The sequence below is a fragment of the Manis pentadactyla genome, chromosome 2 (assembly GCF_030020395.1).
Source record: "Manis pentadactyla isolate mManPen7 chromosome 2, mManPen7.hap1, whole genome shotgun sequence".
NCBI lineage: Eukaryota > Metazoa > Chordata > Mammalia > Pholidota > Manidae > Manis > Manis pentadactyla.
In genome coordinates, this window is record NC_080020.1 from 143459914 (window position 1) to 143473050 (window position 13137).

The 13137-nt window shown below is 39.8% G+C and overlaps 1 protein-coding gene across 1 annotated transcript; it reads right to left on the reverse strand.

Annotated features, from left to right (window-relative positions):
* Window positions 1–2259: 2259 nt before the first annotated feature.
* Window positions 2260–12639, reverse strand: LOC118930050 (sulfotransferase 1C4). The gene is made up of 7 exons (XM_036920836.2): window positions 12262–12639; window positions 9572–9697; window positions 8917–9014; window positions 8485–8611; window positions 8181–8275; window positions 4540–4720; window positions 2260–3617 (listed from the first exon to the last, which is right to left on the reverse strand). The coding sequence occupies exons 1-7, from the start codon at window positions 12413–12415 to the stop codon at window positions 3502–3504; spliced, it is 897 nt and encodes a 298-aa protein (XP_036776731.2). The 5' UTR covers window positions 12416–12639; the 3' UTR covers window positions 2260–3501.
* Between the last annotated feature and the right edge of the window lie 498 nt (window positions 12640–13137).

The window sequence follows — 13137 nt, forward strand, 5'->3', positions numbered from 1 at the left end:
AATTTTAAAATCAATTAGGTGCAGGGATGAAAGGAAAGCATAGAAAATACAGTCAATACTATTCTAATAACTTATTGTGGTGAGCATTTAGTAATGCATATAATTGTCAAATCACTATTTTGAACACATGAAGGCAGTATAATATTGGATATCAAGTATATTTCAAGTAAAAAAAGATAAAAATAAATAAAAGAAGTAGAAAGCAAAAATAAATACCAAGTCAAAAAATCCCTCAAGACAACCAAAATGATTTGCTATCAAAAAAATAAATAAAAAGGAAAAACCTTTCAGTTCTCCTTGTCTTTATAGATTTGCTTTGTACAGGGAAGACCTTCATCAATCAGTCTAGCTAGAGATTCTGGGGACTTTTCAAACCTTTTCTAGGGATAGGACTTCTCTGGTCTTTGCGTGTTTTCTCAGTTAAAGCGGTTTGTCTTCTGCTTAATCTGGTGTCTTGCCCCCCACACTGCAGTTTCTGGTGCTCTCAGAAGCTGGAGCTCTTACCCTGTTCTCACCTCCTCCAATCTGGCACTCTTTGCCTTTTTTGTCAGTGCTGTGAGTCTGGTGATTTAGAAACCATTTACTTTTCTTACTTCATTGTGGTATTTCTAATCTTAGGGTGAGTTTTTATTTCTCTAACACTGGATTTAAGTTTGCATTGGTTGTGAATTGTGTTTATTTTCAAAATTACGTTTCTGTTGGTCCTTCTCCAGTTGATAGGAGCCAGGTGGCCTCATGAGGCCATTCAGTCACATGGAATCACTTTGCAATGTGGTTGAAGAATATGAGTTCTTCCTTGTGTTCTACATAGAATCATAATACTGATTTTTTTGTACTCATATCTTTCATCTCTTTAATGTACAATTTGATTTTCTTTAATATTTTTTTTGATTCAAACCCTGACCTCCTCCAAAGGACTCAAAGGTTATTGCTCAGTTGTGATAAAATGCAGAATGTGTACCTTGTATTCACAGACTCAGTGTATCACAAGGGTTACAAAGCTTCAATGTATTATTGTAATTCTCTGCTGAAATGGAAATGATCTTGAATAGATCTAAAATATACTATGGTAATCACGAGTTTCAAAAGACTGTAGGGGAGAGGCCAAGTTAGGACCAGTTTGAGTTCGTCTGTTTAGGTATAGGGCAAAGTAACCAAAATGTACAGATGGGTATTGCCAGCTAACAATATGCAGCTGGTTTGGAGGAAAGTAAGAGGTGGCAACTTAAATGCAAATCAGAAGTCCAAGAGCTATGGGCTGAGGTCAAGCCCACCTGAGTTGTCTATCCAAGGCAGCAGGGCCAGGTGTGGATTTTGGTGCCCTGGTGGGTGGTGTATGAGGGGGAACCTGGGATACAGTCACAGAAGGCAGCACCTTCAGATCTGGGCCTGCAGCAATTATACCCAGTTTCAGGGGGACCCTTAGAGGTACAAAGGTATAAAAGACATATTTTAGACTGGACACATGCAGTGGGTGCCAAGTGGGAGGCTATGGTGGCCTAGGACTCTGTCTACTTCAGGGCATTTAGACAGTGGGAATGGGGTAGCCATTCTGTATGCTATTGTTAAGCTTCACTTGATTGTGGGTGGGGTATGACTGGTGTCTTGCTAGTCTGGGCTGTTTTGGGGTCAGGTTCTAGGCCAGGCAGCCTTTAGGTAGCAGTGATCATGGTAGACATTTATGTTGGGACTATAGCAGTGGGAGAAGGAGAAGCTCTATTTTGAGAAGTTAAAAACCCAAGCTTTGGAGCCTTGGAGCTGTGTTTGAAACTAGGTTCCAATATTTTCTATTTTAGTAACTTATGACCTAGTATCTCTGAACTTTGGTTTTAGTTTTCTCATTGTCCACGGTCAAAGAATTATAAAAATAAAAGGCCTTGTCCAATAGAAATTTCCAATTATAGAAATGTTTTATGATCTGCACTGTCCAAATGCTGGCCACTAGCCATGTGTGGCTACTGAGCACTTGAAATCTGGCTGATGCAAGTGAAGAACTGAATTTTAATTTTATTTAGATTTAATTAATTTAAATATCTGCATGTGGCTAGTAGCTACTGTATTGAACAGCACAGCTATAGATGATAGCTGTTATAGGGACTGTTTAGAATATAAAGTTAGCATTTTGACTGATACATTCTTTCAGTTACTTATTTTTGAGCATATTACATACTGTTTGGTGTGCAATGATATATATAGCAATGTTCTTATCTTGGAGAAAAATATAAAAATTGAAATAAGCACAAGAGAGACAATATAGACTTACAAGAGAAATGATAATATATTTTAATCTTGATCACAAAAGAATTATACCAATTGTAGAGAACTTGAGAAGAGCGAATGATCTCTTCAGGTTGCAGTATTTGTAGGAGGAATTGGAAAGATTGTGCTGGTTAATGAAGCATATTACATGTTTTGGACAGGCAGAGAGAAAGGGAAGGAAATTTCAGGCGGGGGCATGGTGAAAATGAAACTAGTAGGGTAGGAACCTGCAAGATGTGCTCAGGACCTGGTGAGGAGGCTAGTTTGCTCAAGAACGGAGGTGGTGAGGCAGATGAAGCAGGAGAGGCAGTGTGGAAGGTAATTAAGTTTGTATCATGTGGTTATAGCTGTCTTTGAATTCGTGGCTAAAAAGCTTAGGATTTATCTTTCAGGCAGTGAAAATTCAGAATCATCAAAGGATTTAGAGCTAAAGAGAAATACAATCAGAGCCCTGTTTTAGAAAAGTGATCTTGGCAGATGTGAGATGAACAGAAAAATGAGTTAAACTTGCACTAGTCTAGGCAAGTAGGTAGAAGGTTTCTGAACCAGAAGGGTGGCCATAGAAATGAGACCTCATAGAAGTAAAACTTACAGATATTGCTGACAGATTAGCATGTGATTGTGGAAGCACTGGCGGGAGGTGAGTCAAGACAGGACTCTAGGACTGAACTGTAGCATTGTCTGGGGCTGGGGGACAGAATCAAGTTAAGTATATAGGATGTGGTGAGAGATGGGGGTAGCTGTATTATAGTAAGAACTCTGAAGTGAATTGGAAGGTTTCACAAGGAAACAGTCACCTGATGGTTACTTGGCTACCAAAAAATCTGTGGAAGAGATAGTCACTATGTACACATTTTAGCGCTGCATCTAAAAATTAGCTTGAACCAACACTTAATCTGAACACCTCAGTGTTTTCTTATGTGAGGTCTGAAGCATGTTTAATGTGTTAACAAATACATGGTCTGCAGAAAGCGTAGATAAAATACCAATGAGCAATGATGCTACGGTGTGACTAGTGATTCACCGAGCCTCTCTCCTTCCTTACTGCCATCCTGCTCTCCGCACCGTCTACAAACTCTGCTGCCTCTGTCATTTTTTTTTAGAGTGTACAAAAAGCAAACACAATAAATGACTAATCTGAGAACCTGAATCCGGTGTCATGTGGTCTGGGTAATGAGCTTTGTTGATTATTACCTAATAAATTGGGTAATTAACTAAAAAACTTTTGGTTCTTTTTCTTCCTTACTGGAATTGGAAGTGGGAAGTTAGACTGGTGCCAGCCATTCTCTCCTTGTAGTCTTCATCAAATCTCTCATTCTGAGCCACAGTAAAGTGATTCTTCCAGTCTCCAACTGCCCCTGAAACAGCCATGGGGGAGAATCAGTACCTAGTGGAGGGATTTGCACTTCTCCGTTTTTCTGTTTGTGTGATGATTTCTATTCCACATTATGGGAGGAGCAGCATTGGACAAAACATTTCTTTTTGAGCCTGTTTTGCTTTCTCAACCTGAAGGGAGGAATTCCTTGTCTGATTTGTTAGACGGAAGAGCCTGTTATTTACTCACTGAGCCATATTCCTGGGGGAAATGAGCCAACCACCTGCCCACAGCATGCCGTCAGGACTTCTTGTCTTTTCCTCCTGCCCTTTTGATATCAAAGCATGGAAAGTGTTTTTTATTATAGTTCCGTGGGAGGCAGACCCAGAAGGGCCTTGTGTCTGTGAGGATTCAAGGTACAGCTTTGTGGACAAACAAGAAGATGCCCCCAGTTTTTCAGCTGCAGTCCTGTTACCTTTCCCAGACTGCCTTTTCTCCATATTGCTTACCATCATCTATTATGCTGTGTGTTCTTCTTGTTTATTTCATTTATGACTAGAGCTCATGAGGGAGGGAATTTTTATGTTTTGTTCACTGCTCTGAACATTACCTAGAACAATGCCTACATGTAGTAGCCACTCAATAAGTATTTTTGAATGAATGAATTTAACTGATAACGTACAGCTTCTATAAAATAGGTTCTTTACTCCATCTGAATTAATTCTGTGTATTTGCACCTCATCAGTAGGGCTCTGGAGAATGGAGGTCAGGGGTTGGGTTTAGACAATTACTCCAATTGTGTCTAAATATTGTTTTCATTTCATCCATGGTTTCTTAAATATGTCTTTCCTCAGAATCATTCATTATAGATCTTATTTTTCTTAGCCATAGAAAGAAAACTCCCCAAAGGCTCTGAAATATTAGACAGTTCTTTCAAGATTATAACCAAAAGAAAATATAAAAACCTTTTCTCATGAATGGAGAAATAGAGTGGTTCATAATCTCAGTAGGTATCGATGAATAGTTTGCCATTGGATTCTGCTTCATAACATCGAATGCAGTGTGATGGACAATATTGTCTAGAACTCTGTCATCTAGGTTCTTTCCAATAAATTCTGCCAGCTTCCTAATTTCATGCTTTGGGTTCTATAATCAGAGTCAAAAGAAAAGTGGAGATTTGATATAAAATGATTAGTTTAAAAAGAATACTGAAAAAAATCAGTAATGTCATGAGTTAAAATTTTAAAAAATCTGTTCTCAAAATGCTCAACTTACCAGAAATGACTCATTTTAACATGGTGACTCATACTGTTTTCTTTTCTTTTCTTTTGGAATCATTAATATACAATCACATGAGCAACATTGTGGTTACTAGATTCCCCCCATTCTCAAGTCCTCCCCACATACCCCATTACAGTCATTGTCCATCAGCGTAGTAAGATGCTATAGAGTTACTACTTGTCTTCTCTGTGCTATACTGCCTTCCCCGTGCCTCCCACCCCCATGTTATGTGTGCTAATTGCAATGCCCCTTATTCCCCTTCTCCCTCCCTTCCCACCCCCTCCACCCCCAGATCCTTTCCCTTTGGCAACTGTTAGTCCATTCTTGGGTTCTGTGAGTCTGTTGCTGTTTTGTTCCTTCAGTTTTTGCTTTGTTCTTATGCTCCACAGATGAATGAAATCATTTGGTACTTGTCTTTGTTTTCTTTTTATTAATTGAAATTATTAAGCTTTTTTTTTGCTCTAACATGGAAGTAAAAACTGCATAGTGTTAGCGAAACAGTCACTGTACAGTGACATGTAGTGTGTGGAAGAATGTTTTGTCCAACTGCCCTGCTCAAGTCAGTTATAGAAGGGGTCTTGGTCAGCTAAATGTCTAATAGGAAGAATCTGTAGACTAAGGATAAGAACAAAGAAAGACACTGCACATTCTCTACTCTTCAGCACCCTTCCTAATTAGGGGTCTAGGAGAAGTCCCATCTGAGCCGGAAAACATTCTCTTTCTTTTATGCTGTATTTTTTTTTGCAAAAGTTCCTGTATTCCTTTATTTAAATGCTAGGTTAATAGAGGCTTGACCATAATCAAAATGCTGCAAGTCTGGAAAGGGAGAGGGGTGGAAACTGATATCTCCCAAGATTAACCTTCTCTTTTCAAAGATTATTGCATGTGTGATTTTTTTTTCCTGTTTATACATTTGTGCTGCCTACGTACTCCTGGTCCATTTCAATAAAATTGTTTGGAAAATAAACATAGCACTTTCTGAGAGAAGTGCTGTTTTTTATTTTTGGTATAAGTAATTCCACTTAATGGCAAAGTAAGAATTTAGGCAGATACAGGGTGCCCATTTACAAATAGGGGCAGATGTTTTAAGATACGAGCAAGAGGAGGCTCTTGTTTCTGACCTTGATAGAAATGTCCCCAGAGCATTGCTGTGGTGGCAGGGGGATGGGAAAGGATTTTTTGTACCCATGAGGCACCTGAGAGTGCCGATGGCTGGTGACACTAGTGCCAGCATGCCCAAGTGTGTGGGCGTCTCTCAGAGGAGGCCAGTTCCAACAGAGCCACTGTTACCTTGTCAGAGGGACACACCACCCTGGGAGGCTGTGGTCCTGGGATTTACCCTCAGTCTAGGAGTGGAGTGTAGGGAGGGGAAATGTTTACCATGACAACTCTGTCTTCTGCTTTAAAGGCTCAGATGTCCCCAGTGTGCAATCTAACTGGCCTCCCACAGACTGGGACGCAGCAGGAATGCCGAGAGGAGCAAGTTCAGTGTGACACAGCCAGGGGACATCCCAGAACATGATCACAGAAACATTTAAGAGGGTTTTAGGGACTCTGAGATTAGATTACCTGTTTCAATAAAGCTTCTTGCTGTCATTTGTCATATGTGAGGATCTCCCTCCACAGAAGGGCCCATTCCTAGGGACATATCCTTACTTTGCTGCTCGGTGACACACGAGGTGGGCAAGTGTCACCTGCATGGAGTTGTCTGTTCTGGGCTAATGGTGCTGGTCTCCTGTCTCTTCAGTTTGTCACATCTACTCACAGAAGAGTAAACTCGTCCCTTATAATATATAACTTTCTGCTATAATGTTCTGTAATTGAATATCCATATCTGGAATTCTGTGATTAGAACTTTCTAACTGAAATAGTGCATGTATCTGAGTTGTTCCCTTGGGACATGGTTGATGAGAGTGCCTTTGTCCACTTCCCCATCATTTAGCTTTGTGGTGCCCTCTCTGATGATGTAACACTTTAGTGCCCAGTAAACACAAAGGAGGGCGTTTTATACTGGCAACTGTGCAGGTCACCCTCAGAACTCTCGTCATGATTCGGGAAATCCTGGAGATACAGTGGCTCATGGAGTGGGATCCGCAAAACAAGAAGAAGCTCACAGGTACAGGGAGCAGGCCGGGTGCTGTGGGTGGGCAAAGGGCAAAGGTACAAACTTCCTCCTACAGAATAAGTAAGTCCTGTTGTTGGAATGTACAGCGTGGTGATGCTACTTAATAATACATATGGTATATTTGTAAGTTGCTAAGGAGTTGAACTTACAGGTTCTCATCATAAGAAAAACATCTGTAACTGTGGTGATGGATGTTAACTAGACTTACTGTGATCATTTCACAATATATACAGATATCAAATCATGTTATATACCTTTGATACTAATAATGGTTATGCCAATTGTATCTCATTGTAAAACATAGAAATATGATTATTTTTAACTCTTAGGGTGTTTGGTAGAAACAACTGGATGAGGCCCAGCATCGACTGAACCTAGGAGGAGGGCATTTAAATGAATGTGCATGCATGTCCCCTGGGAACCTTACAGAACTATATGTTCTGCCTTAGCTGGCCTGGTGTGGGCACTGAGAGCCGCTGCAGCTAGTCTGTAAAGCACCTTCTGAGTACCAAGGCTTCCAATTATAAATTCAAGAACAGAGACTGTAATTATTAATTGATCTCTGTATTTAGTGGAGTTGCAGGAAGTACTGAGTAGATTATCATTTACAGTAAACTCCAGTGAACACCATCTCATTTAATCCTTGCGACAGATCTTGGAGGAGTGTATTACTATCTCCTTTTTGCACTTAAGGAAACTAAGTAAGTCTCTGAGATGTTGAGTGTCCTCTCCAAGAATAATTGTCAACAGGCAATAAAGCCAGAACTTGAATTCGAGAATTTTGCCCCTAAATCATTAGTATTTTCCATGATGTCCTAATTTCTTAAACCATTTCTTGAAACTATGATGTTCCTCAACTACTAATGAAAAAACCCAAAGTATGCTAGAAGATTTTTTCCCCTTCTAAATGGAATTTAAAAATAGACATGAAAAGGGGAAAAATGGTATCACTGTACTTTGCCATTATCTGCCTGGGTGAAAAAGGTGTTTTGTTCCCAGCGTACCAGGAAGGTGCAGATGAAACTGTGATACATGAACTCATGACATCCCATGGCACTCTGATGCATGGACAGCCATGGCCAATGAAATGCAGCATGTTCTATCCCCTGTTTCAATCTGTGGGTCTCCAGTGGGGTCCATACATTATGACTCAACTCTTCTAGGGTTCAGCAGGAACAGTTAGATGGTCTTACTACCCACCTTTTTCAGGTCCTCATAGAAGAGGTAGAGAATGCGGTGTTTGTCTTTTGCGTCCCACCATCCTTTCACGTGGTCATGCCAAGACCCCCAGCACACTGCAAAGAGGGGTGAAAAGCAGGGCAGTGAACCACAAAGGCCAACCAACAGATATCCCCCAAAGGGAGAATTCCTAAAGAGAGGGAGAGTATGGCACTGAGTTCCTTCACGTTGAAGAGGGCAGAGTCCTTGGTGTTCTAAGGAAATGATTCTTTTTAGAGTGGGAATTTTGAGAAAGGAAGGAAGGAAAAGAGCTGAAGTCCCTCACCTTTCCCAGTCAGAAAACTCTCAAAATACTCTTCCCAGGTTCCTGGAGCAGGAAGTGCTTTATTCATCCTTTGGAAATGGTAGTAAGACACCATATTGTCCTTTGGGTTTCGTGCTACATAGATTATCTGGGAATGTGGGAGGAAAAAGTAAAAAGAGCATTAGACCTACATAAATTATTGCCCAGAAAAGTCATGATAGAGTGGATATATTCCATACTGGTGAATTTTCTGATGCTACATTCTTGTGATCATGGCTTTTGGGATGGCTTTTTGATCATATGAAAAGGATTCATATCGATTTTATTGGTTATAGTGAAGAGGAGGACTCAATTTTTTCATTAACAAGTGAAGTGTTTTGAGAGGAAATCAATTGAACACCACTCTAAGGTCATTCTAAGAATTCACAACTTCAAATTCTTTTTGCTCTTTACCTTACAGTTTTTCTCTAGGAAGGATGGTGGCAGCAAATGGATGGGAAGATGTGTTTTCAGGGTCCGTGGTGAGGGCATTGCATTAGCTTGTTCCAGACCTGTAAAATTGATCTTTCATCACTTTCCACGTTTTTTTTCTACTTGCTTCAAACTGTTGCTGCTTCCATTACTACTACTTAGGAGTAACTGTCCATAGATCTGACCTGAGAGAATATATCTAGTCTATGAATGAATTTTTTAGCTAAAACAAATTTTAACCCAAACAACAACAAACCAAATAAATAAGAACCTAAAACAGTCAAACCCTTCCACCATGAAATTATCTTACTTAGGCTCATTCTGGTGGAATAAAATTAATTTCTAATTAGAAAATAAAAACTTAACTTGCTTTTATATAAGCAGTAACTCCATTGGAAAATGTCTGAGATACAGCAATGGCTAAAAAAAGACAAAAGTCACAGCATCCATTGATTAATTGTTTGAATGTTTAGATTTTTTTTTTTTTAGTTTTTCAAAGTGGTTGTGTTAATTCTTTTGTCTTTTCTTTAAACATTTTTCAGCTTAAATAACTACAGTTTTGAGAGAGCTATTTGATAGTAAAAATTCTAAGTTGTTTATTTAGGACTGTAGTCACGCGTGGCTGTTCCATGCTCACCAGATCCTATGGCTGGGATCACCCATTCAATGAAAGGAAACCTCATGTGCGTGGGTGCTCGCTGGGTCTTGTCCATGTCGCCGTCATTGTGTAGTAAGTCCACTATCTCCTGAGTCCATGTTGTTCCTTATTCCACATGTAAGGTGCGGATGCATAGACATTCAGTATACTACACTCCTTTGAATAAGATCTTATTTGTTAGAACATCTATGTGAATTTTAAATGGTACATTTTAATGGAATTAAGAAAACATTTTTGTGTTATCATTAATATAAATTTTTATACAAAGACTGCAGTTTAAAGCAGATAGTAGCTGATGAATGTACAGTTCATTTTTCTTTTCTGTCACAACCATTAATTGGTATTGTTATCCTATTGATTCAGCTGCATTGTTACTAAGAGATGTGGGAGGAAAGGTCTCTCACCAGACTGTGATCTCCTGGAGAGTAATTACTATCTGTGTGGTTTTCAAACTGTCTTGTTTCCCAAACACATAGTGTGGGGCCGCCACATAGGAGACACTTCATGTATGTTGTCTGCACGAATGAATGAGTGATTAGTGCCTGGGCTTGATACTGATCACTAGCCCTTAGTATCCATTTTTACCTTTCTCTCTGTTTTCCCCTAATTTCAGGGGCTGAAAGGCAAAGAAATGAATTCCCTAGACTCCTTTGTCACTAAGATGCTGAGTACTGTTTCGATTAGCCTGAGATCTGTGGGCAGACAGGTAGAGGTCATCCTTCTCAATGTGGTGGCAGCTGGTGGTAGCTCAACAGGTCACAGTGTTACAGGGCTATTCCCGCTGCTCACTGCCTGGGACCCAAGAAGCTGTACCCCTCTGTCACCACCACCATCAGAAGGGCCTCTGCCTCCCAGCTGGTGGTTTCTGTGTGCTGCCTGATCCTGACTTATATAGTGCCTACCAACTGAATCTTCACCCTCTGATGGAGACCTGTTGTACCAGACGTTGTGACAAAATGCATATCAGGAGGATGTTTGATAATTTAGGAGGGCTTTCTGAATCCTGGATCGGGGCTGATCTTTCTTATATGCCCTGACATCATCTCTCATTACAGACACACTTTCTTCAGTTTAGCACTTTTAGGTCTCTAGGAGGCGCATAGGTTAGAAAACAATGAAAAAATTACATTTTCTATCCTAGAGGAGTTGGTCTCTAATACTTCTGGCACTAACTCTTTCATCACAGGATAAACAACCAATTTCTCTGTGGCTATCTACTCAAATAAGATTACAGCTATTTGTACTAGTTTTATGTGCTTACTCTGAGGTTAGAGTCATGGGCTGACTACCATTGGGGCAGGTTCAATGTTACCAGAGGCTCAGGGATGAGTGGAATGACTTCTCCATTCATCCTCTAGAGGTCAACAATTCTCGTGTATTTTTTCATTCACAGTTTATTACTGTTTTAAAAATTTAGGTGTAAACCTTATTTGTCATCTATGCTTGTTTCTTCTTTCTTCTAGTAAATGTAGCCTCTATTTATGTACAAAGTTTTAGTGATGATTAAATATTACATTGCTGGCAAGAATTTTATTTTTTTAGTGTGTTATTTGAATTATTCAAGTTCCATTAACCCTAACTCCTAACCCTAATGAACCAAATCTTAATACTCACATTTGGCAGGTGGAGAAAAGATTAATTATTAAACATTGTACTGAAATGACAATAACAAAGTAGAGTTGTGGATGAAATTAAAGCAGTGAGATGTGATTCTTACCATTGGTTACTTTTAGAAATTCACATTGAGAAAAGTTTAATCCTGAACAGAGACTCATGGTGAATAAGATTGGAAAATCAGGACCAGTAAGAAACTGATGGACACACAGAAGTCTAAGACACCCATCTGCCTGTAGTTTTTTAATTAGGATCTTTAGAGATAAACACGCAAGAGGGGCTTGAACACACATCTCAGAAAATGCTTAGGTTTAGATTTTTTGGTGTGTGTGTGTGTGTGTGTGTGTGTGTAACAGAAGTCATTGACAGGGAGCTTGATTTTGCAAAGAGCAAATTTGGGTGTGAACTGAATACTGCGTTTTCAGTATACAAAGGTTAATGTGCAAAAATACCTTTGGAGAATTGTTTCTCCCTGCTAACCCCCAAATTTTTATGAAGCAGTGGCTGGGTTCAAGTTAGTTTTATTTCTACAGCAACTTTGTTAATCTGATAATTAAAACAAGGAATAGGCTCACAACATGGTCTGAGGGAAGGTGGAAGTCAAAAGAGTAGTTCTTGGACACTGAGCTGGGAGACTTTTGAGGGCTTCTGAGATGAAATTAGCATTGCAGAACTAGAGCTCCCCAAATTCTTCCCCAGATCAGCCTTGGGATCCGCGTTTTAGCTCACTCACACAGAGCAGCTTTTTACAAGACCTGTAGCCTGTTTTCTTGTCTGTTTCTCCTGGGGGAGTAAAAAAATTCACTTTTTCCTGGGGAAGTAAAAAAATTATGTATGTCACAGGAAAAATTAAATTATTAAAATTTGTAGGTCATTTAATCTTTTTTTTTGGTGTAGTTTCAGTTTCCACCGTGATTTCTGTTAGTCATATCACTCTGCCCAGTAAACAACTTCTACTCAAGCCTAGAGCAATTTCTTTATTTCATCATTAACACATCTGTCCCACTTACCTTCCTAACTCTTTGCTTTACCCTCCCCTCTCCCCTTCCACCTACCTGCTTTAGGATACGTAGAAATAAGCAGGTCATCAGGCTTGGCTTGGAATTTCCAGATCTGATCCCAGGTTTCGCAGGTGGGTGTGGGTTGAAGAATTTCCTTCACATAGTCCACACTTATGCGCTCGGTGCCATCAAATTTCAAATCCTCCATTTTAAGGCCTTTGGTGTCAGAGATCAGAGTACTGTTCTGGAAAACATGTTAGCAAAAAGCAGAATTCTTGATAAAGTACAGACACTGCAAAACTCAGACCACAAGCCTTCCCTGGGACTGCCTGTGATGGCTAGCAATCAAGGGGAAAACCAGCTGCAGGCCTGCTGGCCAAGTTCAGGGAACTTGGAACTGTTGTTTAGGCCTTTGTACTTAGGCATTTCCTAATGAACTTCACTCCGCCTCCCCAGCAGCCTGTGACGTGGTATAGGAATTCACAAACCCCAGCTGCTTGTTAGTTCATGTTCAAGGCTGTTCTTTTCTGTCAGCTTAGCAAGAGTCAGTGCCATGTTGTTTATCTCTCTCATCTTTGTGTTCATAAAATCATGAACAGATATTCATTAATTGTTTTTTTTTTCTGGGAATTTTAAGTTAATTAGAAAAATTGCAGGAAATGTGCCTGTGGAAGTATAGACTGCAATGTAGAATAATTTCCCTGAAAAGCTGGAGGGAAATTTCTGTGGGCTGTTAATCCTGAGGTCCTAGGTTTGAAAAGCCCAGCACACATATCCAAAAGGCTCAGCTTTGTTAGTTTCTTAGAGCAAAATGAACAACGCTCTACTAGAGAAGATCCCCTTCCTTTTGTAGGCTGTTCAGTGTCACTATCAAAACATGTCTCATTTAAAGCAAAATGATTGCAGAAAACTCTGGAGTGGCAGAAGATG